Consider the following 24,496-nt stretch of genomic DNA (forward strand, 5'->3'; position numbering starts at 1 on the left):
CTCTGGGCAATTATTATGCAGATGCCACAAAAAGGACTTTAAACGGTTGCCACTAATTTAACAAGAGATGTGTTGGCATTTGCTTGAAAGCTAAAAAGAAAAGCAAAATGTGCTCAAGGACCAAAAGCATTTTTTAAAAATGTACAAAATCTACAATATTTTTAATAAAAGGCATTCCTTCCGGTTTATTTAATATTGATGTAAACACCACCCACAAAGTTTGTGATTATCTCTCTTTCCCTCCCATTTGGTGCACTGAAGACTATTAACAGAGTTCAATGTGTCTCCAATGGACTAATTTAAGTAAAGCTCATGGGAATGCATTTAATTTTGAAGGGGGAAAAAGCATCCATTTGAGATTTCATGTAAACAAGTGCTGGGTATTCTTCAGTTTAGGAACCAAACAAATAAAAAAAATTCTCATCATCATACATTGAAATAATGTAAAAAAAAAAAAAAAAGCAAAACCTTCAATTAAATAGAGCATCTAGTTCTAAATCCTTGTCCAATCCAAAAAACTAAAGTGTACTTTTTCTCTACTACTGATACTTATGGCTTTGATTTTGGAACACATGTGCTAAGACTCCCAGAATCTGGCAAAGCTTACATGAAGCTACACTTTACAGTAACCCACAGTCCTTTTGGAGGGAGGAGAAAGAGCTTTGTAACTCTACATTTTTTTTTATTTACAAATTAATAGAATGAAATGAAATAAAGTGAATTGCCACATGTGGTCAGATGCAAAGTGCTGTATAGATGAGAACAGCAATTCCCATTCTGATCTACTTATAAGGGTCTACTTATAATTCCTACCACACAACAAACAGTGAATCCATAAACATGATCATACTTCCCACTGTTCTGGGCTATTCCTTCTGTTCACTTTCAGACCAGGGAAAGATACACAGTAAGGAACAATGAGTGCACATAATAAAAAAGAATACCAACATCAGCACAATACCAATACCAATTAAGGATTCACAATATTTTTTTTTTTTTTTTTTTTTTTTTTTTGGTAAAGGCACTGCAATATGGCTGTCTCCTAAAAGAATTGGAGAATCAAAGACAAGTCTAATCAAGCACTGAATTAAATCCATGCCAGGAGTAAACAAGATGAAACACAATATACCAATGCAAGAAAATTACAAGGGTTACTGATGGTACAACTGATAAGACAGAATGCCAAAGAGATCTCAAGACAGGGGTGGTAGTGGAACTAGCCTGTGCTGAGTATATAAAAATTAAAGTATTTCAGTAGAAGAATTAATGGATATGACCACCAAGAAAGGAACAAGCAATGGACTTGGATCAGCTCTTGGGTTATTGATAGTCCTGGCTTTTGTCTTTATAGGTCATTCAAAGATAGAGATGAGTAACACATACTGTAGTTAAGCTTTTTGGGAGTTTCCTGCCAAGGCACTGGCTATACGAGTGCCAAAGAGCTCCTATAAATCAGATCACCCAACTGTTTCCTTTGCAACATTTCCAATAACTTATTGATGGACTGATGGATAGACTAACTGCATCTATCACCTAGCCCACCGGGCACCTATCCACTATATTTAAATAACGAAAAATGTCAAGTACCTTTTCACTTTGGTCCATCAGCTGATAGCAATCAGGCAGCTAGCCTGACTGAACAGATGGGGTTGGCAGAGTGCCCCAAAGGCCACTGGGCTCATCCAATGAACCCACCAAAGGAAGCAACTACAAGAAACATAGTCCCTGGGAGGGAAACACAGAATACTTATCTCAGAATTGTGGGTGGCTGAGACAAGAGCACTCTATCTAGCTTGAGAGTTTGCAATGCTCAAAGCAAGAAGAAGAAATTTTTTTTTCTGGTTTCCCAAACACTAACTTAATCTCAGAAACTGAGAGGCTAATGAGGGTAATGGAAAGAGAATTAGAAGGGAAAGGAGAGAGCAGCCGGAAAGTCTAAAAAGCAAAAATACTCATTGAAATCACTCAGGGAGACTTTTCCTTGCTTTTTCTATGAAGGAATCATTCCTTTGCCTCCTTTATATTTGAACAATTGAACTGATAATGAATTATAAAGTTTGTTAGAAAACTACAAATGAGATGTGCTTCCTATCTTAAGCCTCGGTCCATAAGGTGACCCAGCAGGCAATCTTCCCCACAAAGAAGTAACAATGCAGATCAGTCAAAATGTGGTTCAACACAGAGTCATTATAAATGGTACAACAAGATATTACAGAAATTCACAAAAGTTATTCCAAAGGGAAAAAATAAATTATCTCATATAAAATAATCCATGAGGATCTTTCATGTTCCTCCCATGAGGAACCTTTGAGCTCCTAACTTTGGCGAGATTGGGGTGTGCTTGTTGCCAGCCAGCTGCACCATATTGGCTCACCAGATGTTGTCTGGAGGCCTTTTCACTCCACAAGCTTCTGTAGGACCCATTCCTACAAGGAGCTGTAGCTCATGAGAAATTAAATGAGTCTGGAGTTTTGGAGAAACTGGATAAGGACCTGGTAGACAAACTTGTATTGAGCGATGGTCTGGATCATGAACATTCTCTGTTCTCTCAAGTGTCTCAACATCATGGGCACATCCACCTTCTGTAAAATGAAGGGAAAAAAAGCATTACGTCTTAAAACAGTAAAATACAAGAGCACTTTCTCTTCTGTGTAGAATTTTATATATATATATATATATATATATATATATATATATATATATATATATATATATATCTTTCTTATTTCCAGAAAGCCAGATGATCATCCTGGTTAATATGTTGATATGGTTGATAATCATGGCAGATAGGTGAAACACCAATAGAACACTAAGCTGAAGTCAGGAAGACCTGAGTTCAAAACCAGATTCAGATCTCAGACACCACTAGCTGTATGACATGGAGAATTCACTTAAATTCAATTTGCCTCAGTTTTCCTCAACTGTAAAATGTCACAAGCAATTATGCAAATTATAATCCAAACATCTGGTGGATTATAAAGTAGTTTGTATTGCTGGAAACAAGGTCAAGGGATACTTCTTATCAGAAAGCAATGGCCATTTCCATTCATTAAAAATCTTTAAGAGAAAATTCAAAAGCCGCATAATGACACCTAAATGTGTAAGTTAGTGAGGCAGCTCCTAAGCCTTGGTGCCCTAATGAATCTATGATATAACATGACATATAAAAAGGCAAAGACAATCTGGAAGCCTCAAAGAATGAAATAATAAAAGTCCAACAATGATCTTTTGCTCTTTTAATAGCATTTAAAGCACAAGAAGGCATAAAAAACATCCCTGGAAAAAGACCAAACAGCCACACCTAAAATGGAATTCATTCTATTTCTCCTTTACTCATATGAATGCATTCAACAAAATCTCTCTAAGTATCTACTAAGTAAATAGTAGAGTTTTGGGGATACAGAGACCAAAAAAACAGAACAGGATATAAAACAGTTCTTACATTCAGGAATCTTATCTTCTATTGGTGAAGAACATGAAGAAAGATACAAAATATACAGAAAGTCAACATAAAAGTATTTTCAACTAACTAAACTGTTCACTCTTGAGATTTAAAAATGGATTCCTTGGGAACTAAAAAGAAGGGAGGGGGGAGGATTTGTATACTAGACAAATCAATGTTTCTTAAACTCTTACTATGTGCCAGGTACCATGTAAGTAATGGGGATAAACATACAAGAAAAAAGAAAATTATTTCCTGACCTTGGTGAGATTGCATACTAATTGAGAAAAAGAACACATCAAAGTGGAACTGAAAAAAGAAAGGCCACTTGGGAGGGTGGGAGAGAATTATGGATGGCTGGTCACCTAGGAACCCTTCCCCAAAATAGAGGTTTCAGTAAGATTTTGTTCATTAACACATGAGAGGCCCTGAATTCCCACTACATTCAAAAATCAAAGGCTAAGCAGTAAGTTCCTTAAGGTTAGGGATCTTTTTGTTTCTACCAACTCTATTCAACAGCATCTAGTAACAAGAAGACAAGGAACCCCAAATACTTGATTAAGGGGCTTTTCCTGAAAACAATAGAAGAAACAGAAATTTAATCTGTAAAAACTTTATATCAGATCCTGCAGGGTACTGAAGGATGGAGTAAAGCAGAAAAGCCCAGATACCTGGGTTAGAGTATGGACTTTGAAATTTCAGGCAAGTCATTTAACATCTGAAGGATCCTCAGTTTCCTCATTTGCAAAGGGAAAGAATCTTTTAAAATTTTTAGATTAAAAAAATAATCTTTAAAATCACTTCCAGTTCTGCATTTAGTCATTCCTTTTCACTTCCATCATTCTGCAGTTGGCATTTGTTCAGTCTTGCTAGTGATGTCTCCTCACTTTCCCTCCCAACACAAGGTAAAACATTAAGTTCACAATATCTGCCATTTGCTGAGCAGAAGTATAGCCTATCTGGGCAGGAGAGTCAATTGAATTTGTTCAGTCAAGAAAATGTCTTGCAAAATACAGAACTACCATTTCCTGGAAAAAACATATGGGGCACTAAAATTTTACTGGCAGCATTTAGATAAGTGAAAGCATGAGAAAACAAGAAGATTATAGAGCACAGTGAAGAGTTATTCAGGAGAATCATAGGATTAAAGCTGGAACTGACGTCTGGTGTCATATAGTCAATAAACCTCATTTTAAAGAAGAAGAAACAGAGATCTAGCTAGAGAAAGTAAATGCCTTGCCCATACTTCTGCCAAGAATAAATAGTAAAGCCAGGATTTGAATTTCAGGCTGAAAATCCAATGATCCTAATACCACATGCTGCTGGAACTTCTAGAATCTGTCAAGCACTCATGGATAAGCCATTGATTCAGTGGTTTTAATAATCATTGTAAGAAAAATATTTAAAAGAAAGCAGAACTCCCATAGTGAAAAAGCATCTTCATAATACTGAAGAACAAATTCTAAGGAATACAGAAATTAGCATGCTGAAATATTTAATCTAATGGTACTAAAGGCTCCCTATACTCAGAGGTGGAGGCTGGACTAAAGGCTTCCTACACCAAGAGGATGGACTGGATATGCTCTGAAATCTATCTGGACACAAGGGAATGTAATTTTCTAACACAAAGTCACAGGATTGCACTTTAATCTGACAAGGTCAAGGTGGGTCTTTGGGAAAGAGAGCAGAAAAAAGGGAAGGGCAGAAAGAAATAGAAAATAATAAACAGAAACTTTTTTTTGGCAAAAGACCCCAAAGAATAAATATCGTTTCATATTTCAAAAGATACCTCTCCTTTGCAAAGGTGGAAAGTATTAGGTACAATACATTGTTTTCGTTACCAGATTTTCTCAATGCATTAATCACTTCTGTTGATTTTTCTTCTCTAATTTTTCTTTTAAAAAATTCTCTGTTATGAAAGAAATTTAAGCTGTGTAAAAACAGTAATAGCGATAAGATTTGTTTTTAAAACTAATGGGGCCTGAATTCAATTAGGCACTGAATCATAACAAAATTAAGATACTTTTCTAACCAATTAGTTATGATGAAGAAAGGAACAGATGAGACCCACTTCTAGATATGCTTTTTGCAGAGCAAAGTAAAGAATAGAGAAAAATAATGAGTCATCACATCACCTTTGGCTATCAAAGAAGACAGAAGTTCTCTTTGGCTTTGCAAAGTTCCACCAAAGAATGTCCTGGCACACAACAAGGTGCTGAGGAATTAAGTTATGCTTAGCCACACCAGAGAGAGCTTGGTTGAGCCAAGCATACAAAAATGAGTTGAAGCCAGGCCCGCGTAGCCAAGCCCATCATTCAGTCCTGTCCTGGCTTTGACGCTCATTGTTTGCATTCTACTGGGCCAATGACATCTGGAGATCAATGAGCCCTTGTGTCATCACATCATCATGGCTCAGGCTTTGATGGCTCTCCAAAGAGCCCAGAACAGAACAACCTTTCATGTCAGGAAAAGCCGACTAAACACTGCTCCTCGAGTTGAACAAAATAGAGGGATAGAGGGAGGTGTAGAAATGGGGAGATGAAAGGGATACAACAAAGCAGAAAAAAGGAGGGGCATCTAAATATGCCTTTCTTTTTCCTGTGGATTATCCTGTACTTTCCCACCCGTTATAAGCTACAGACACATAAAAAACATTCACATATAGAGTGATTTCATTTATTTTACCTAACCAATAACAGCTGTATTTGGATTTGGGTGGCCCCTCTCTTTTTTTCCATCAAGGCATTATGTGGGTGACAGTGTATAGAAAAGAAAAAAGTCAAGAAAGGAATCTAATGTAGGGAGAAAAATGGAAGGAAGTGATAAAATTTTTGTTCAGTTAGCTGGTTTGTCATTCTACATGAGAGGATCCATCCCTCTCTCTTTTTAAGAGTGGCTTTCACAGTAAGAGATGGATGGAACTTCTTTCACTCATTTCCCCTCTACTTTACAAAACATTCTGTAGCTAATCATTCATGGATCAGAGTATTTATATGCCTTTGAATAGTGCATAATATTTACCAGAATAGTGTCTAAATTTCCAGGTTTCGATATAAACATCTTTCATAAGACATTATTCAGTGTGATTTCAAACTACCGCCTTTACAAAGTAATTATATAAATTGTAAATCAGATTCTGACAAAGACTGTGCATTATACTTCCCCATTTAAAACAAAATTTCTTTCTATTCTATCAATTTTCTTAATTGAGTAAGCTTAAAGTTATACTAGATCTTTTACAACCACCAAGCATTAACCACCAACTGCCCTGCCACCTATGTAAAGCAGAGGCAGGGTGCCTTCTCATGCTTCTTCCTTTAGGCCAAACTTTGTTTCTTGTTATGGTGCATCAGTAATTTTCAATTATTTTGTGATTGTTGTCCTTTGCCTAAATTTACATTACTGTAGTTATTGGGTATTCTGTTTTCCTGGCTCTCCTTATTTCATTTTTAAAGTCTTTAAAGTCTTCCTTTGCTTCATATATTCAACAAGGGCAACTAGGTGGTACAGTGGATAGAGCACCAGGCCTAGAGTCAGGAACACTCATCTTCATGAGTTCAAATCCTAGTTCCGACACTTACTAGCTATGTGATCCTGAGTAAGGCGCTTAACCCTGTTTGCCTCAGTTCCTCATCGGTAAAATGAGTTGAAGAAGAAAATGGCAAACAATTTCAGTATTTTTGCCAAGAAAATTCCAAAATAAGACACAATTGGACAACAAAGGTATATATCCTGTTTGCTATTTCTTGCAGCATGGCAATATATTTGTGTACCACAATTTATTAAGCTATTCCTCAATCAAGGGTAATCTACTTTGCTTCTAGAAAGATCCTATTTTTACCATTTATATTTTAAGTTTTGCTGGTCTCATCTAAGCTATATCGAAAGCTCAATGAGTAAAGGAAGTATAAATTCTGTGTGCAGTCCCTCTATGTTAGTAGTAAGGGAATGATCGACAGCCTAAGTATAGTAAAGATTCAGAGCAGTAAACTATTCCAACAAGTAGAAAGGAAGTCATATCTCTATATAATTTGGGATGGGCTATCACATGAAGCAAATTAACAATTGATTCTACAATACAAATTTGCCTCTTCTAAAAAAGAATTTACTGCCAGAAAAAGAAAACATTCTCATAAGGCATCTTCATGATGACATTTGGGATGTATAGGATTTGGGTTGATAAGTGAAGTTTGTTTCAAGTTATATTTGACCTCAAGTCTTCCTGACTCCAAATTCAGCATTCTATCCATTCTGTCTTTATGACCACACAGACACACAAAAATGGTTAAGAACCTTCACTGTAGTACAACCTCTTCATTTGACAAACTGGAAAAATTTAGCACAGATTAGTAGAGTCACTTTATTAGGAAATTTTGGACTGGAAAATTGGAAATAAGTATTTGGGGAGGAATTAATAGAAAAGGATAGAGGTGAAACTTTTCATTTACAAATCAATTTGTATACACTATTTAGTTTTCTTAACAAAAATGCCATTTTCCATCATGTAGACTTATCTCCCTAAGATAAGACAGTCACATGGAATACAAACGAACTTACTTCATTGTGTTCCAAGCAGCATATCATCAGTTCAGTGAGAATGACCACCCCTGTCCTCCCTACACCAGCACTGCAGTGAACTACAATCGGAGGGTTGCAATTCTTGGTATTATCCAGCATGCTGTTGGTATGGCGACGCACTGACTGTATCTCCTCCAAATATGCTGCAAGACAAAATGCAAATCATGTTGCAAAAATTCTACATGGTTTCATATAAAGGTTGAAAAAATTCATGGAGTCATTTTTTTTTTCCTTTTAAGTGACAATAATTTACAGTTCTTACAAGACACTAATTATTTGGCCAGTACCCACTGTGCAGTCTTGGATCCAGAAAGTACCAGCTGGGAGTCAATTAGTCCATGGGAGAGTTTGGTCCTTTAAATTAAATAGTTCTTTTTTAAAAAATTAAATTCTGGTTTTTCCCTTCTGCAAATCCCCAGGTCCCATAAGCAGATGATTCTAGACATTACTTACAGCAATTCCTGCTATTAACAGACTGGGATCAGAACAACAGCAAGGTCCCCTTGAAACTCTTGCCTGTCAAAGCCAATTTCTGGGGAAAGAGAGCATCCATCTGCCCTTTTCTTCCCTTCCCTTGTAGAATGAGCCTGAATGTCAACTGAGACTTGACTTCATTTTTTGGTTCTAAAATGGAGATTAAATAGACTTTTTTTTGGACTCAGTGTTCACTATAGTTTTCATTCTGTTATGACGGGGGTATTAAATTAAATGACTTAAGATTAGCTTCCCAACCAAAGATAACATGTGTCATGTTTTCTCCCCTATCAAATTGTATCCCTTTACATCTTCCACTCAGCAAAAGGGCTATATAGCCTTCTCTCTAATATCTAGCCTGATACCCATGCTTACTACTATTTAAGATGGAAAGACCAATATTACAAAGATACAGGGATCCAGTCAGTAACAAAATGTGTCACAGAGAATAAGGAGAGAATAAATTTCTGAAAACTATGTGTTATCCAGAAGCCTCAGTTTAATAATCAATATGGTAAAAGTGAATCTTAATTAAGATTTTGCAGTGTAAAGAAGCGTTTCCTGCTTTTCAATAAATTATTTCATATATATTATAAATTTATAACAAATAAAGTCAAAGGAAAGTGATTAAGCTAGGTAAGAGTTCTAAGCACATTTGTTCAATTTAAATAATTATTAAAGATATTGCAAGCTAAAAGAATGATTCTTAACTATTCAAAAAAACTATTGAAACCCCATATATATACATATATATAAATAAACATATATATGTATATATATATATTTAAAGTGGTTTATAAAATTTTAAATAATGCAAGTTAGAATTATTAAGGATTAAACTTTAGGACAAATCATTTAAGAGGAATAAATGAATAGCTTTACCAGGCATTTGAGATAAGCTAATTATTAGGGACTAATTAGGGAATGAATCTGGCTGTAAGTTTCCCAGCAACTAAGGTTAAAGAAAAGAAAATACACTAGGTTACATAGTATTCAAAGTGTGACAATAAAACAATATATACATTTGTCTGCAGAGACAACTTTTATTCTGGAAGTATAAAATCACAGTAAAGTTTATCATATGGATTCTTGAACAAGAGAAAAGAGATTTGATGGATAGGGCTTAACAATTTTATAAGGAGAGTTAAAAGTCCTATTCAAAAAGATGATACATCTGTTAGCTGTCTGTAAGAAGTATGGGCATAATATCACAGAGTGATTTAATAAAGGAATTTCTTAAGAGACTAAGAAATACTACTTAGGTATTTTGTTTGCTGATGGTCTAGCTTAAAAGGATAAAGCTTAGACAATCTAAAAGAATGTATATCAAAAACATGCATTAGCAAATTTAAAATCTGTTAAGCCATATTTATCCATATGCCTAAAATTAACAAAACATTCTTTTATAATATTTTCTCATCTATTTTTTTTTTACCATTTCAAACTGACCTTTTCAATTAGATCAAATAGGAGAAAGTTTTAAGTGTTTTCAATTAACTTTTGGCATAAAACATTTCCTTGATTTCTAGTCAGTTAACAAGCTGACCAAGCTCTTTTTTTTTTTTTTTCTCTCAGTACCCTAGTAAAGGTTTAATTTTTAAAGAAGGGGAATGAAGGATGGGGACAGAGGGGGAAACTAGTAGGAACTTGAGAGCTCAGTTTTAGGACCTAACCACTATACCTTCTCACCTTGATGGGTAATAGCTTCTATTATCCTTCTAAGGGTATATCTTCTCACCTTCTCAGTAACAGAATCATTCCACAAAAGTTTTTTGTTTTTTTTTGGAATAACAGGCTGTGTCCCAAGGTATAGAACAGTAAGCCAACTCTGGTCTGGACTCTACTATGAATAAAGGAATATTCATGAGGATTACATGACTATGTATCAGAATTGAAGCAAGAAATAAGAAGCAAATAAAAGCTCTGGAGGGAAGAAATGGAAAAAGAATAGCTTTGAAAGAAGGTAAATTCTACTCAAGTAATCAATTCCCTAAAATTAGTATTGACTCCGCATTAAAACTAGCATTAATTGATGCTTCGATAAGGCAGCAAGAAATATTGGAATAAACCCAAAAGATTTTTTTTTTAAATGAGGAAGAAAATTTAAGTAATTTGATTTAAAAAATTGATTTTAACAAAACAAAAAGCAAAAAACACTAATTTGGGAGCAGCTAGGTAAAGCAGTAGATAGAGTGTCTTCCCTATAATCAGGAGGACCTACGTTCAAACCTGTCCTCAGACATTTGAAACAATAACCGTGTAACCCTGGACAAGTCACTTTTATTTTGCCCAAAAACCCAACAACATTGACTCAGAAAACTGGACTATGAAAAATCATATTAAAATTATTGGATTCCCTTTAAACCATAAAGACCTGAATACTGTATTTTTAAAAATATTAGATTTTTGAAAAATTCCCAGATCTTTTAGAAACCAAAAGGCAAAATAGGAAAAAAAAAAGGGGGGGGGGGGAATAGAAATAGAAAATAGGAAAATGTTACAAAATGGAAAAAAAAATTCTATCAATCATCTTCTGAAGAAAACCCCAAAAGGAATCCCAGGAATGGCTATGCCCAATATGCAAAATTCCCCTAGAAAAGAAAAAAAAAATCCTTTGATTTAATAGAAAAGCAATTCAGGTACCTAGGAATTATAGTCAGGATCACTATGGCAGCAATAACTGAAAAGAAAAGAAAAAACTTAAATATAATAATTCAAAAGCCAAAAATAAATGCCTACAACTAAGAATAACTTTAAAAACTTAATCCCTATATGGGGAAAAAAAAAAAGAGTCTTTAATGGAATAAAGAATTTCCAAACACTTCTGATGGAAATATCATAAGATATATATCCACAGTTCAGAGAAACCAAGAAAAGCAAATATATTTGAACAGATGGCAGGAGATGCATAGTGAAGCAATTCTTACATTCTCATAGAGGTAGAGGAAATAAGTATTCCTTTAGATTTTTAATGCCATTTAAGGATTTTTAGAGAATTAAATAAGAAAAATAAAGGTCCTGGAATAGAAGGGTTCTGTTCTCATGGTTGGGACAAGGTAAACAGAAAGAAGCTTGTGACAAAGTCAAAAGAAATGCACAGTGAATAAGATGCCAAGTCTAGAATCAGGAAGACTCACTTTCCTGAGTTCAAATCTGACCTCATACATTTTCTAGTCATGTGACCATGAGCAAGTCACTTAGCCCTGTTTGCCTCCATTTCTTCATTTGTAAAATAAGTGGGAAAAGGAAATGACAAACTACTCCAGTATCATTTCCCAACTGAGTTTATGAAGAGTCAGACATGACTGAAATAGCTGAACAACAACAGTGTAGAAAAGAAGAAGAAAGGGGTGGAATCTTATTTCCCATAACTCAAGTGCATGGAAAGAAAGTTCTACAAATAAGGAGCAATGAATGAGGAATGTGAGTATCAGATGAGCCTCACTTATCTGAAAAAAAAAAAAAACAGAGGGTGAAATACACACACACACATCTGGTGTAGAAACACATCAAATTCACAGAGGAATAATCAAGGACATGGGGGAAAGGGAATGTGTCACATAGCATTAAGGAGAATGATACTCCCTTAAATGAAAGAAAGCTTTAAGTCAAACAAATTTTCTTGATCCTGAAGTGGGGGGAGCAAAAGGGGAGAAAAAAAAAAAGCCTAGAATCTCAGGGGCTTGAGGTTGTTTCCTATATAACTGGGAAATGACTGAATAAATTGTGGTGTGTATATAGGCGTGTAATGAAATATTGTTATTTTATAAGAAATTATTTATAAGATCATTTCAGATGACCTGAGTGGACAGAACTAATGCTGAGTAAAGTAAGTAGAACATTTTTGGAAATGGACACTGTATGGATTTATTTTTTTTAACCATACTTAATTGTTATAATAGTTTTTCTTTTTCTCAATTTTCAATGAAAGAGGGAAGAAATTAGGCCAATGAAATTTTTTTTCAAAAACAAAGAAGAAAATTGAAGAAAGCACAAAAGTAAGCACAAGGAAGAAAAAAAGTGCAAAAGTAATGTATAAAAGTTATTCACATGCATAACACATATTTTTAAAAGTAAGTGCTATGAAATGGAGATTTGGAGTTTCATAGAGAATTTTTTTGTGTTCTATAGTACGCTTAGAAATGTTTTTTTTTTTTTTTTGGATATTTAAGTTCAAACTAAAAAAAAACATTTTTTTTTTTTTTTACAAAAAGAAATGATCTGTTTCTTCCCTTTTGTTTCTAGGCAAGGCAACATCTAAATTACCCTAGGAAAACTATAGTTTATTATTCCCTTCATTATATCCCTTCATAAAACTTTTGTGAAATCTTAGCCTGAGAAGGGTCCTCAAAATAATTTGATCACACACACACCATAGAACATGGAAAGAGTGCTTAACTTGAAATCAAAGCAGCTTATGTAAGTTCTTCAACTTACAACCTCTGTGAATAAATCAATTATCTTGACATAGATTTCTGCATCCAGAAACCAAAAAGAAGAAACTAAATAATCTTATAGGTCCTCTCCAGATCCTCTGGTCCTTTAGATAAGTAAAATCCTACCCATAAAGAACCAATTATTGATTTTCTCTTCTTTCTCATCTCTTAGTCAGGAAATTTTTTTTTCTGCTGTTGAATTAAAACCTTTACCTTCCTGACATTCAAACCAGGTTGTTTTCTCCCTCTAGAAAGCTGGAGAATGGCTGCTTATGAGCATCTGTGGTGAATCCCTTCATATACTGAATTATATTCTCTATCATAAACTCATGGGAAAGTCATTGAGAAGTAGAAAGGTACCCTAGTTGTTAGGAAATGAGAAGAACAAAGATCAGAAGGATGTCAGTATAATTAGATAGTATGAAATTTGAAGACCGTGGATCTAAGTTAGCAAAATAGGCAACTGAAATGCCAGTGAGAAGCAAGGATGACACAGATTCCTTCTATAAGCCCTATAAAATTGGGGGACAAGAGAATAAAGTGAGCAGGATTGAAGAAGATTATTAAAGGGGTTGAATTTTTTAGGGATAAAAAAGGTTACAATTAATGCAAGCAGCTAAAAGGAGTGTAAGGAAATGATCAAGCATGGTAACACACACCTGAAATCCCTGCTACTGAGGAAACAAAAGTTAGGGTGTCCCTTAGTGTGTAGTGATAAAGCTGATCAGGTGTTCCTGCTAAAGCTAGCACTAATGTGCTATAATCTTGACTCTTCAATGAGACTTTAACACTTTAGTAAGAAATCTCTCTTTCTTGTGTGGCTTGTCTTGAAATGGCGATGCAATTTAGTAATTGCATTCATGGAACAAAGAACTTACATAAAAAGCCTTGGACATCCTCTGGACAACCATGATCTGGCCAGTCAGTATATTGCAAGTGCCACACTGTCCTCTCCTGCCCAGACAAAAGATGCTTGACCTTCAGACCTGTGGTAGCATAGCAACCAGAATCAGTTCGGAACTTTGTGGTCACCTTGAACTTGCCATAGGTGGCTGAGCTGTGCTTAGAACCCAGTTTGGGCCAGTACCGATGGCTCTTGGTTCTTCCGCTTTCCTAAACCACACACACATACACACACACACACACATATACACACACATACACAAAAAGCAAAAAATGAAAATGGATTCAATTCAATTCGAGAAACATCCTTATAATGGGCAGTATTACATGATAAATGCATTTTTAAGTCACAAAACAAAATGCTAGATGAGAGGTCCTGGGGGAAAAGGTAGTAGCCCTGACTCTTCTCCCCATAAGGGGAGAATCTGATAACTAAGCAAATGCTCAAAAGAGAAGAATAGCTTCTTTGTGAAAATAGCAACTTGTCTAGCAGAATGTGAATACTCCCTAAGATTTTAGATAATTCTAACAATTATTATACAAAGAAATATAACAGCGTACAAATTTTAAACTTTTTCATTGCTTTCTATGAGAAAGAATATTAAATTATTTTCTTAAAGCTAAAACTTAAGAACAACCTGCTTATTCTTAATGGCATTCATAAATTTCCTGTTGAAGAACACAACCCCCAAACTCAGACACATCTTATTATCCCATCCTGGGTACTTTCCTTCTTGAATGATCAAAAGCAAAATAATACCCCAGACAACTATAAAATCCTTTCACTAGTTTGATCATCAAACAACACTGTTTATAATTTAATATCCAAATAAAACAATGGACAAACGAGGAAAATAAAATCTGGATAATATCATAGAAAACAGAAAATACTGAAATGCAGGGAAAAAATAAATTTAATTCATGGAATAGGAAGATCTTAGAATCATAGATAAATAGAACGTTAGGGTTAATTTAATCTAAACCTATAATTTTATAGATGAGAGTACAGAAACTTAGAGAGGTTAAATAAACTTGCCCAAGATTGTACAAATGTACCAGTTTTATTTAAGTTCCCTGACTCAAAATTCAATATTCTCTTCATTACCCCATGGAGTTCTTAACCTGGAAACTATGAAATTATTTTTCCTTATATTTTAATAATTATATTTCAGTATGATTGATTTCCTTCATAATCCTATGTATTTTGTTTTATACATTTAAAAACAATGTTCTGTCTAGTCCACTGGCTTCATCAGACTCCCAAAGGAGCCTAAGAAACAAAAAGTAAAGTATGTGTATATTCTGGCTTAGAGTCATTCTGAAAAAAAAATGCAACTTCTTCATCTTCAATCTCTTACACAGAAGGAAAATGAGATGAGCAGTGAGAATATTGGGAAGAGAGCCAAAGACCCCCTGCCTCTTGCAAATAATATCTGATTTAGACACTTATTCTAACAGAAACATAAATTCACATTCTCAGCAATCTACGGCCAAGGAAAGAATGAATTACAGAGATGTATGTGCTTCAATTTTTTTAAATATTCAAAATTTGTCTATTAGATTTTCAGAAAGGTAATGGTTATTTGTTTTATAAAAAAAAAATTTTTGGCTTGGCAAGATTCTTAGAAGGGTTCCTATAAATAAGAAATAGCATCCTCTGCAATAGGTGAAATAGGACATTTTATTAAAATGCAACTGACAAAGAACTTCTCAGACAAAAATCTAGTCCAGAAAGTGAGATACATCCATATTATGAACCTAACCTTGGTACCCACCTAGTAAAATATAATAAATATCTAATTGGTCTTCAAGATTGGCAGTGTCTACCATACATCCTTTCTTATGGGATTTCCAGCTAGAGTAAATCTCATGGCCATAATTTTACACCCCCACACACTATCCAATCCCTAGCTCATTTACTGTTAAGCATACTTCCACACCCAGCCCACACTCTGGTGACTAAGAATCTTTGGAAAGCAAAAGATCATCCCACAATGGAAAAGTTTGGGCACCCAAGACTGCAGAAATAAAGGCCTATTTAAAAATTAAAGGAGAAAAAAAGAAAAAGGGAGGGAAGCTTCAAGAAGATTCCTTAATTTCAACTGTGGTTTGTATAAAAGAAGGAATAAGTTTTAGCCTGAGTGATTTTGGTTAGACATTAAGTGATACTTGCTGATTATAAACATTTAGACAGCATGCTTTAGCAAAAAGAGAACTGAAATGGGTATCAGAAAATCTCAGTTCTGGTCCCTGTCTGGCTGCTTATTGTCAGATAAATCACTTCACCTCTCTGAGCACAAGCTTTCTCTTCTATAAAATGAGGAAGTTGGTTTAGATAATTTCTAGAGTCCAGGTTTATGAACTTAATGAGATATATTAAGATCTTGACATTTTTAAGAGAAGAACAAACCATTCTCTCCAGAATGGTCATAGAAAAAGACTTAGCTCAAGATTTTGGACATTATTTTAGGAGTCTTCCATTATGACAATCTGACAAATTAATCAGAGTACCTACTCTGAATGGATAAAAACCAGAAAAAAGTCTCTTTTCATTCCATTTTCTCCTCACCACTTTACAACATAAGTGAATATTATTAGAATATTATTACTATTATCAATATATGAAGAGGCAAAAAAGGGAAAGTGACACCATTTTACAATTAATAGGATTTCTGTAAAACCTTGGGATGAATAATGAAAGGCAATTGAAAAGAGCTGGTGGAAAACTGATGCAGATAACAAGAAAAGTAACCTTCATCTTCCTCATTTTAAGCCCAAAGTTGGCTGCTTGATCAGCCAGCGGTTACCAATTACAATAGAATAATTGTTTGACTTGGCAGAAGAATAAAAAGAATCTCTCCTCTTCTCAAAGAATAGAGAAAGGAACAACAGCTTCTGGTCTCTTTTCAGCTGATAAGTATGATGGTATGTGAAGCTGGCCTTGCCCAAGACTTGGAATATATGTCAATTTAACCAAGCACAGCCCAAAGTTCTCAGATTCCAGTGGAAAGATTGTTGCTTTGTTTGGCAAACAAAAAGTCATCCAGCTGAACTGAAGTTTGTTATTTTTGCTCTTTGGTTCCTAGAAATCTAAGCAGTAGTTTAAAATGGCTTGACAGAGGTGGAAAAGTTACAAGCATAAATTATCTCTAGGAGTAAAATAACAACAATAACAAAACCTACATGGAAAAAATGAGAAAAATAAGAGCATGCCAAGAAGGCAGTGTGATTAGGTTGAAAAGGAGCTGAATTTGGAGCCATTGAACATGAGACCAAAACCTTGATTCTGGCACTTATTAGTTGTGCAAACTTGGGCAAATGATTTTACCTCCTAGGTCCCAACTTCCTTTATATCTAAAGTGAGGGTTCTGAACTAGATAATGGATAAATGAAGTCCCTTCTAACTTTATATCTGATTCTATGATCCAAACAGGATCTGTGGAAAAGAGGTCATTAGGGAGGGAGAATTCCAAAAAAAAAAAAAAAAAAAAAAAAAAAAAAAAAAAAAATCAACCATATTGAATTGTCACCTGCACTCATGGAAAAGGATTTATTTGCCACCATTCTACATACCTCTTCTGCTGTAACCATGGCAATCACATTCACACCTTGCTCCCACACCATCTGCCAGAAGTCATGGCAGGTATGCGGCAGAGGACCTTGAGTTGCTATATAATGCCATTGTTCTCCAGCAACAGCTACCTAAAAATCAGAGAGGACACCATTAAACTAATTCCATGCAACTTTCTTTCCCCATCTTAAAAATATATGTTAGTTAAAAATATCAAAAATTAAGTCAGATGATAAGTTGAAGGAAAGAAAAGGAAGTGAAGGGAAGGGAATGGGAAAAAGAAGGGAATAGGGGAGAGGAAGGGATGGGAAAGGGAAAGGACTATTATTATCCCCATTTTATAGTTGAGGAAACTGAAGCAAATGGAAGTTAAATGATTTACCCCATGGGACATGCAGCTAGTAAGTATCTGAGGTTGGATCTGAACTCAGATCTTCCTGCCCCCAGATCTAACACTCTATATATTTGTTAATTCAGATGCTTATATAGCTTTAGTCATGAATTTAATATTTATTTGAATAGTTTTATTATATTTAATACTTGAAAATAAAAGGGAAATGTATTATGGTACATCTCATGTGGCTGGATAAATTAGATATTTCTGCTACTAATTTAATTCTATTCAATAGACATTTATTAAATATCTACTAAATGAAAAACAAAGTATTAAAGCACTAAGGATACAAAATGGGAAGTTGGGGAGAGATCCCTACCTTCAAGAAGTTTCCAATCTAATGAGGGATAAAAACTTTTCAGATATGTAAATTCAAGAAAATTTTAGAAGATTCAAAATATTTATTTAATACCCAATGTTGCATCTATCTCTCTTTCTCATTCTTTGATAAAATATCATGCTGGAATAAAATTCCAGCATGAGGGGATTCCAGTAAAATGAGGGAAGAAAAATTCACAAATCTATAAATTGTGGTCTCATTTTATGTCTGACAATAAAAGACAAGTGCATTTAAAATGAAGAGCTTTTGCCTTGATAGTTGATCAACAAAAGAAGGAAAATCTTTCTTATCTATACCACAAGTCAAATGCTAAAGCTTCACAAATAGAATTATTGCAACACACATATACATTTGTGTAGAACACAGCTTTATATCCAAAAATCAAAATGCATTAGTAAAATAATCCATTACAGTTGAACATGACTGCTTAAAATAATTAATGCATTTTCTTATATTGGTTAATTATCAAGGGGTAATTAACTTAGAGGCAGAATGGAAAAGCCAATCTCCTTCCATAGAAATAAAGTTGGTGAGCTAAAAACTCAAAGGGGCTACTTCCCACTAATACTTTCATTTTCCTGACTGTAAATTCAGATTTGGATAATTTACAAAGAAGAGCTAAGAATATATAAAAAATAATTATATTATTTCAGCTTCTTCTGCTGAACTTCTAATTTAATAAAAACAATTTTTGTTCCTTTTAATCCTGAACAAAATTACTTTATATATTTTTCATTTTTCCAGAAACATAAAAACTGGAGACACCTGGAGATTTTAAAAATTGTTTTAGGAGCATCTATCTCTTCCTGTTATAGAAGGGAAAACCAATGCTCTGTAAGCCAGCATCCGGCAGACAAATCATAAATTCACATAGATCTTTATTCCATCATACTCTACAACAACTCTGGCTCATCTTAATCCCACAGGCCCAACCTCATATCCCGTTCAGAATGAGAAGAGATGAACTTGTGATCTTGGACTAAGACAAATCACCCCTGTACGGCTGGAAATGATCTTGAAAGGATACTAACATTTAGCTCATGGCCACTGTTCACTACAGAGTTATAAATATCAGATAAAAACAGCCACAAACAAAAGGACTGGCCAAAGTGCTTAAGGCTATGCTAAGAGGAGAAAATGGATGCTTTGAAGGGAGTCTCTGCCCTGAGCCACAAAACTGACTTGAAAATCAACAGGCCAGTTCATTTAAACACATCAACCAATGCCGATCCTTAAATGATCATGAAAGCAATGAACTTTATGCATTAGTTTGGCATTAATTTTTCATTCCATTTTTATGTCCCATGAAATAACACATTAACATGATTCTAACTAGGCAGAACCTTGTCCACTTCCTTCCCATTATCGAGGCATGTTTGAGTCAAAACTATTAACTACATTTTTCTACTATTAATGGGAAATAAAATTCATGTACATTTAAAAATTGGACTTCTCTGAGGAATTGTGCTTCTCAACATTAGCCTTTCTGGTGTATGTTATATGTGACCTTTAAATAGTCTAAGAGGGTGCTGCTTAAGGCATTAAAGCTTAAAGCATTCTCATGCAATAACAGAAGTTTATCAGATTCTGAATTAAGTATACCCTAGAGGGAGAGTACAAGCTACTAAGATAGATTTCACAAATATGACTCTATCTTCAAGGCCAACCCTTTGGAATACAGAGATAAAATACTGACAAAACATAAAAACTGCATCCCAAACCCCTAATTACAGGTTTGTACATGCTCTAATCATGCTATGTCCACCACGGCTACCAATGACAAATAAGCCCTTCTCAGAAAGTGGCTAGGGAAGGGAATGTGTCTCTGAGCACAGTTTATTTTATTTTATTTTTATTTAATAGCCTTTTATTTACAGGATATATACATGGGTAACTTTACAGCATTAACAATTGCCAAACCTCTTGTTCCAATTTTTCACCTCTTACCCCCCCCCACCCCCTCCCCTAGATGGCAGGATGACCAGTAGATGTTAAATATATTAAAATATAACTTAGATACACAATAAGTATACAAGATACACAATAAGTATACATCTGAGCACAGTTTAAGCAGTGACAATTATTTTTGAAAGGTGGGAAAATAATGGAAAATGGTGGGTGACATTGTATCAACAGTATGAGATATCAAAATGTTGCTGCATTCAACAGATTGTCCATTCATCTATTATTCTATTTTTAAATTATGATTTGAGTTATCAGTTTGAAACCATAAATCAAGGCTTATTATTGAAGATAATTGATTTTATTCCTGTCTCTCTCATTGTCTCATAAATTGAACAATGTGTTAGTTATTCCGCCCACAGGATTCTTCTGATAATGCACATGAGTATTAAAAAAATGGCAATAGTTGACTTCAGATACCAAAAAAAAAAAATCTATTTTCTTGACATACCACGTTCTTTATACTACAAAAAGAAAGTGATTACAACTGATTCTGGGAGATACATTAATAGTTAATATAAGTTAAAAAAGATCATGCCAATATTGCTATGGGTTAGGGTCAAAGATTAAAAATCTTACAGGACAAAGAATACTCCCAAAAAACTTGGGCTGTGGTTTATTCAATTCTTATCATAAAGAAATACATAGTTTTTTCACACTATAATTTAAAAGCATGAATTCCCATCGTTTCTACTGAGAAAACAGTGGAAATGAGCAAATAAGGTAAAAAAAAATATCCTAACTAGCTGAATAAATTTGTTTGGTTCCTGTCAGACACTAGCTATGGATAATATGTATCCATGCATGTATGGGCATTGTTGTAGAGGGTCACAGTCAGTGGGGAAACTCTGGGTAAGGTATAAGACCCTTCAGCCCAGAGAGAATTTGCTGACAATGTCTGGTTCGACTCCTCATCTTCCCTAAGGGCTCTCAACCTTCCTGAGAAGTCAGGGGGTGGTAACAACCTGTGTTGAGATTGAGTGATAGCAGGTGGAAGAGTGATACCAGGTGGCAAACTACATAGCAAGTTGTTTATGTGGTCTTATGTGCTCAGAGTTGTTTTTGTTACATTATAAAAAGGGGAAAGCCCTTGAAATAAATGAACTCTATTTTTCCACCATCTTCAGGAGTCTCACTTCATCATTTCTCCACTAGGAAGGTATATTTTAATCACCCCAGTGTGGGTGCTTTAGAGAGGAATGGTACATTTTGTTACCTCAACTTGGGGGCTCTAGAAAGCAGGACATAACATTTGGTGCCCAATGTGCGGCTCTAGAAAACAGGACACAACATTTGGCGCCCAACATGGGGCTCTAGAAAACAGGACTCAATATTTTAATCACCCCAACTTGGGGCTCTAGGAAACAGGACACAACACATTCTGACTCAAGAAATATGTAATGGTCTAAACTTAACTCCTAAGAAAAACACAAAAAGATTGCTCATAACTGGGTCACCCACAAACAAGAAAAACTACTAATTACAGGTCTTTAATGATTCAAATTCTGTGAGGGCAATATTGTAAAGATCTCTGCACTTCACAAAACATAAAATCAGCCAAATCTCTGTAGCTAATGAGATGAGTAATCTCACCTAAATTAGAGTTTGAATTCTCACTGCAATCTACATATCTACATGTTATAATGATCACTACCAAATTAACTCAAGGGAATCTTCAGACTTAGAAATTATTCTATTTTCCACTGCAAGGTTGATATGGATTTGAGGTCTGTTGTTTGGTTACTCACAATCTGGCTTAGCCCATCTGCTAAGACAGTTTTGCTGAAGTATGGTTGCTACATATGCTATAGCTTTTTGGAGCCACAGGTGAGTTTGGTGACTAAACACCAGAGATGGATGATCAGTCCTGAAAAAGACTCAGCAAGCCCTTATACCACATCCAAAAAAAAAAAAAAAAGCTAGTTCTCTCTTAATAAACCCCCTAAACTCCATGGTTGATACATACACAAACATCAAAAAATCACTTAAAATATAAAGCTTTTCTTTGGATGGCAGAATTCTCAGGGTCTTCATCTTATGAATTTCAAATTTCTCAGTTCTTTCTCAGCCTGGAAGACAATCCAATTACAAATGATCCAGAAAGATTTCTGAAGGTCACAATTCTGTCTTGAGAAGTCCTGTCATCATAATACAACCTCGATGTGCTCCTGAGCTAGATGCATTGTCTATGTATTTGTTCTAACTCCAGGCTGAAACCACCGGGACCAGGCAAATTGCAGCCATCCTCCTTCAAAACATCTAGCCAGGTGCTAGTTCAAGCAAGGTGAACAGGAGGCAAAGGCTAGTGACCAGCGAAATAATGGTCTTTTCCATGGAATAGTACATAATGTGAGGAAGACTGCAGCAGCAGGTATAGCAAGGAGTCTAAGTCAGTCCAAAAATGAAATACTGGCTAATTAGGAAACCCGTTTCTGAGATACTAGCAACTACCCAGTAAAGCTTTGCCCAGATCTTCCTCTGACCATCCTGAGACTTGTACTGCACAGCCTATTCCCTAGATCAGGATCCATGGACAAATTTCAGGCAGTCTATTAACTTGAATAAGAAAATAACTACTAAGGAAGAAGTAAAAGGTTTTTATAAATTATTCGAAGATTCCATAAGCTTCACCAGAATACCAGAGAGGTCCATGTCATGTAAAAAACGTTAACTTCTTCTGCCCTAGGAAGAATGCAATGGGCCCCAGGACCAGTAGGATCTGGAACATTCAGAAACCCAAGAGAGCAGACAGGAATTCACTTACCATGGCTAGCAGTACCAAGTGCAACAATAGACCAGCAAGAATTATTTCACCAGAAAGAACCACTAGGCCCCAGCTTCTAGCAATCACGTGAGAATTCCCAACCTTTAATCATTTTCACTGATCTCTAGTCTTTTCTGTCTCCACCTCACCCATAGGAAACAGATGATGATGATGTGTGTGTGTTTTAGTTATAGATATATACACACACACAGACACATATATCTCATTTTAAAGTAGATTCTGACATAACCTTTAATTTCTGCAATAGGTTTCACAAGGTAATAAAGTGAAAATGACTTGATTGATATCTCTCCTATACATTCAGAATTATAGTTCACATGAAAAGTAAAAAATTTTATTTGCAGTGAATGGCACCCAAAGTACTTGACTCTCCTTTCTTGCAGAGATTATTAGTTTATTTATGTGCTTTTTTTCTCCCTGCAGTAATGGGCAGGGAGAAATAATTTACTAAGAAAATTATGGACATTCAGAAATATTGCTTGAGGGATTGAGGAAAAGCCAAACATTATAATAGGAAGCCCTCAAGTCTTTCCTCATTCTTTGCAAAACCTCCCCCATACCCTTGCCCATTTACCTTGATATGGGAGGCATTGATATACCCAGTGCTATTTTCTTTGGTTGGTACCAGCCCAACACGATTTTCCTCATAGGGGACCACCTCACGAATTCGGCTCCGCTCAGCATTTTCTGGGAGTGTGGCAGTAGTGAAAACACCATCTGGCTTCTTCTTTGGAATTTGCTCATATTCTGTAAATACCAATCCCTCTTCCAACTTCTTCTTCAGAGTTCTAAACTGCAAAAGGACATAAATTTTAATTCTTTTCAATTTTGTCATTTTGAAATGATTCAAATACAAACGCATCATTTAAAATGTACCTATAATCATATCACTGATAGTTTGCTAATGCATACATTTTAATCTCAATGAAACTAGGAACAGAGAATTAATCTGGGGATTATCACTCTTCTCTTCTTTCTAGTTTCTTTTCTCTTTGCCATATTATTTTTCATCAGGACCTCCAAAAGAATATCAACAGGAAGCACGGACAGAAGGCAAAATCCAAAGGACAGTCTGTGTGGACTCAACAATCCATTAGCATCTTTTTTTTTAAGACAAGTTCAAATTGATCATCTGATACAATACCAGGGAATGGCTATAGTAAACTGCTCAACCTTCACAGGTCTCAATTTCTTAATTTTTAAAATGACAGGGTTTTGCCATATTTTCTTTTGAGTCTTCTTTCCATATGTCTATAATCCTAAATCTATAAATTTATATCAAAAAACTTTAACTGAGCCCTCACTGCAGCAAATTTATCCTTTAATACTTCCCTAATAAATTAACTATCCCATTCAACACAGCAGCTATTCTAACACTTATTGTCCCACCTCAAGCCTCCGTTGTTTCTCATACATACCCCCATTACTCTCACCTGTGGATTTAGCTTAAAATTCTGAAAAAACTGAAGGTCCATTTTTTCTCTTCTTCCTCCTCCTGTTTTCATAGCACTCAGATGTCTTCCTCCAGTATCTCCTATTTCATCTCTATCTCACATGAAAAGACAGGTAGCCATCCTCATTACCAAAGCAAATATTCCAACATGCATCCTT

General features: G+C 35.1%; 1 protein-coding gene across 3 annotated transcripts in view; it reads right to left on the bottom strand.

Moving 5' to 3' along the window:
- Nucleotides 1-986: 986 nt before the first annotated feature.
- PTPN14 (protein tyrosine phosphatase non-receptor type 14) overlaps nucleotides 987-24,496 on the bottom strand; it is a 245,709-nt gene continuing 222,199 nt past the window's right edge. For 2 of the 3 annotated variants that reach the window (XM_031937365.1, XM_031937364.1), the window contains 5 exons: nucleotides 23,460-23,678; nucleotides 17,407-17,535; nucleotides 13,809-14,043; nucleotides 8,000-8,163; nucleotides 987-2,582 (listed from right to left, as the gene is read on the bottom strand). In XM_031937365.1, the coding sequence (XP_031793225.1) occupies nucleotides 2,454-2,582; nucleotides 8,000-8,163; nucleotides 13,809-14,043; nucleotides 17,407-17,535; nucleotides 23,460-23,678 (876 nt within the window). In that variant the 3' untranslated portion in view covers nucleotides 987-2,453. Of the gene's footprint in view, nucleotides 2,583-7,999; nucleotides 8,164-13,808; nucleotides 14,044-17,406; nucleotides 17,536-23,459; nucleotides 23,679-24,496 lie in introns of those variants that run through there. The other variant, XM_031937366.1, reaches the window with a different exon arrangement.

The sequence above is a fragment of the Sarcophilus harrisii genome, chromosome 4 (assembly GCF_902635505.1).
Source record: "Sarcophilus harrisii chromosome 4, mSarHar1.11, whole genome shotgun sequence".
In the NCBI taxonomy this organism is placed as follows: domain Eukaryota; kingdom Metazoa; phylum Chordata; class Mammalia; order Dasyuromorphia; family Dasyuridae; genus Sarcophilus; species Sarcophilus harrisii.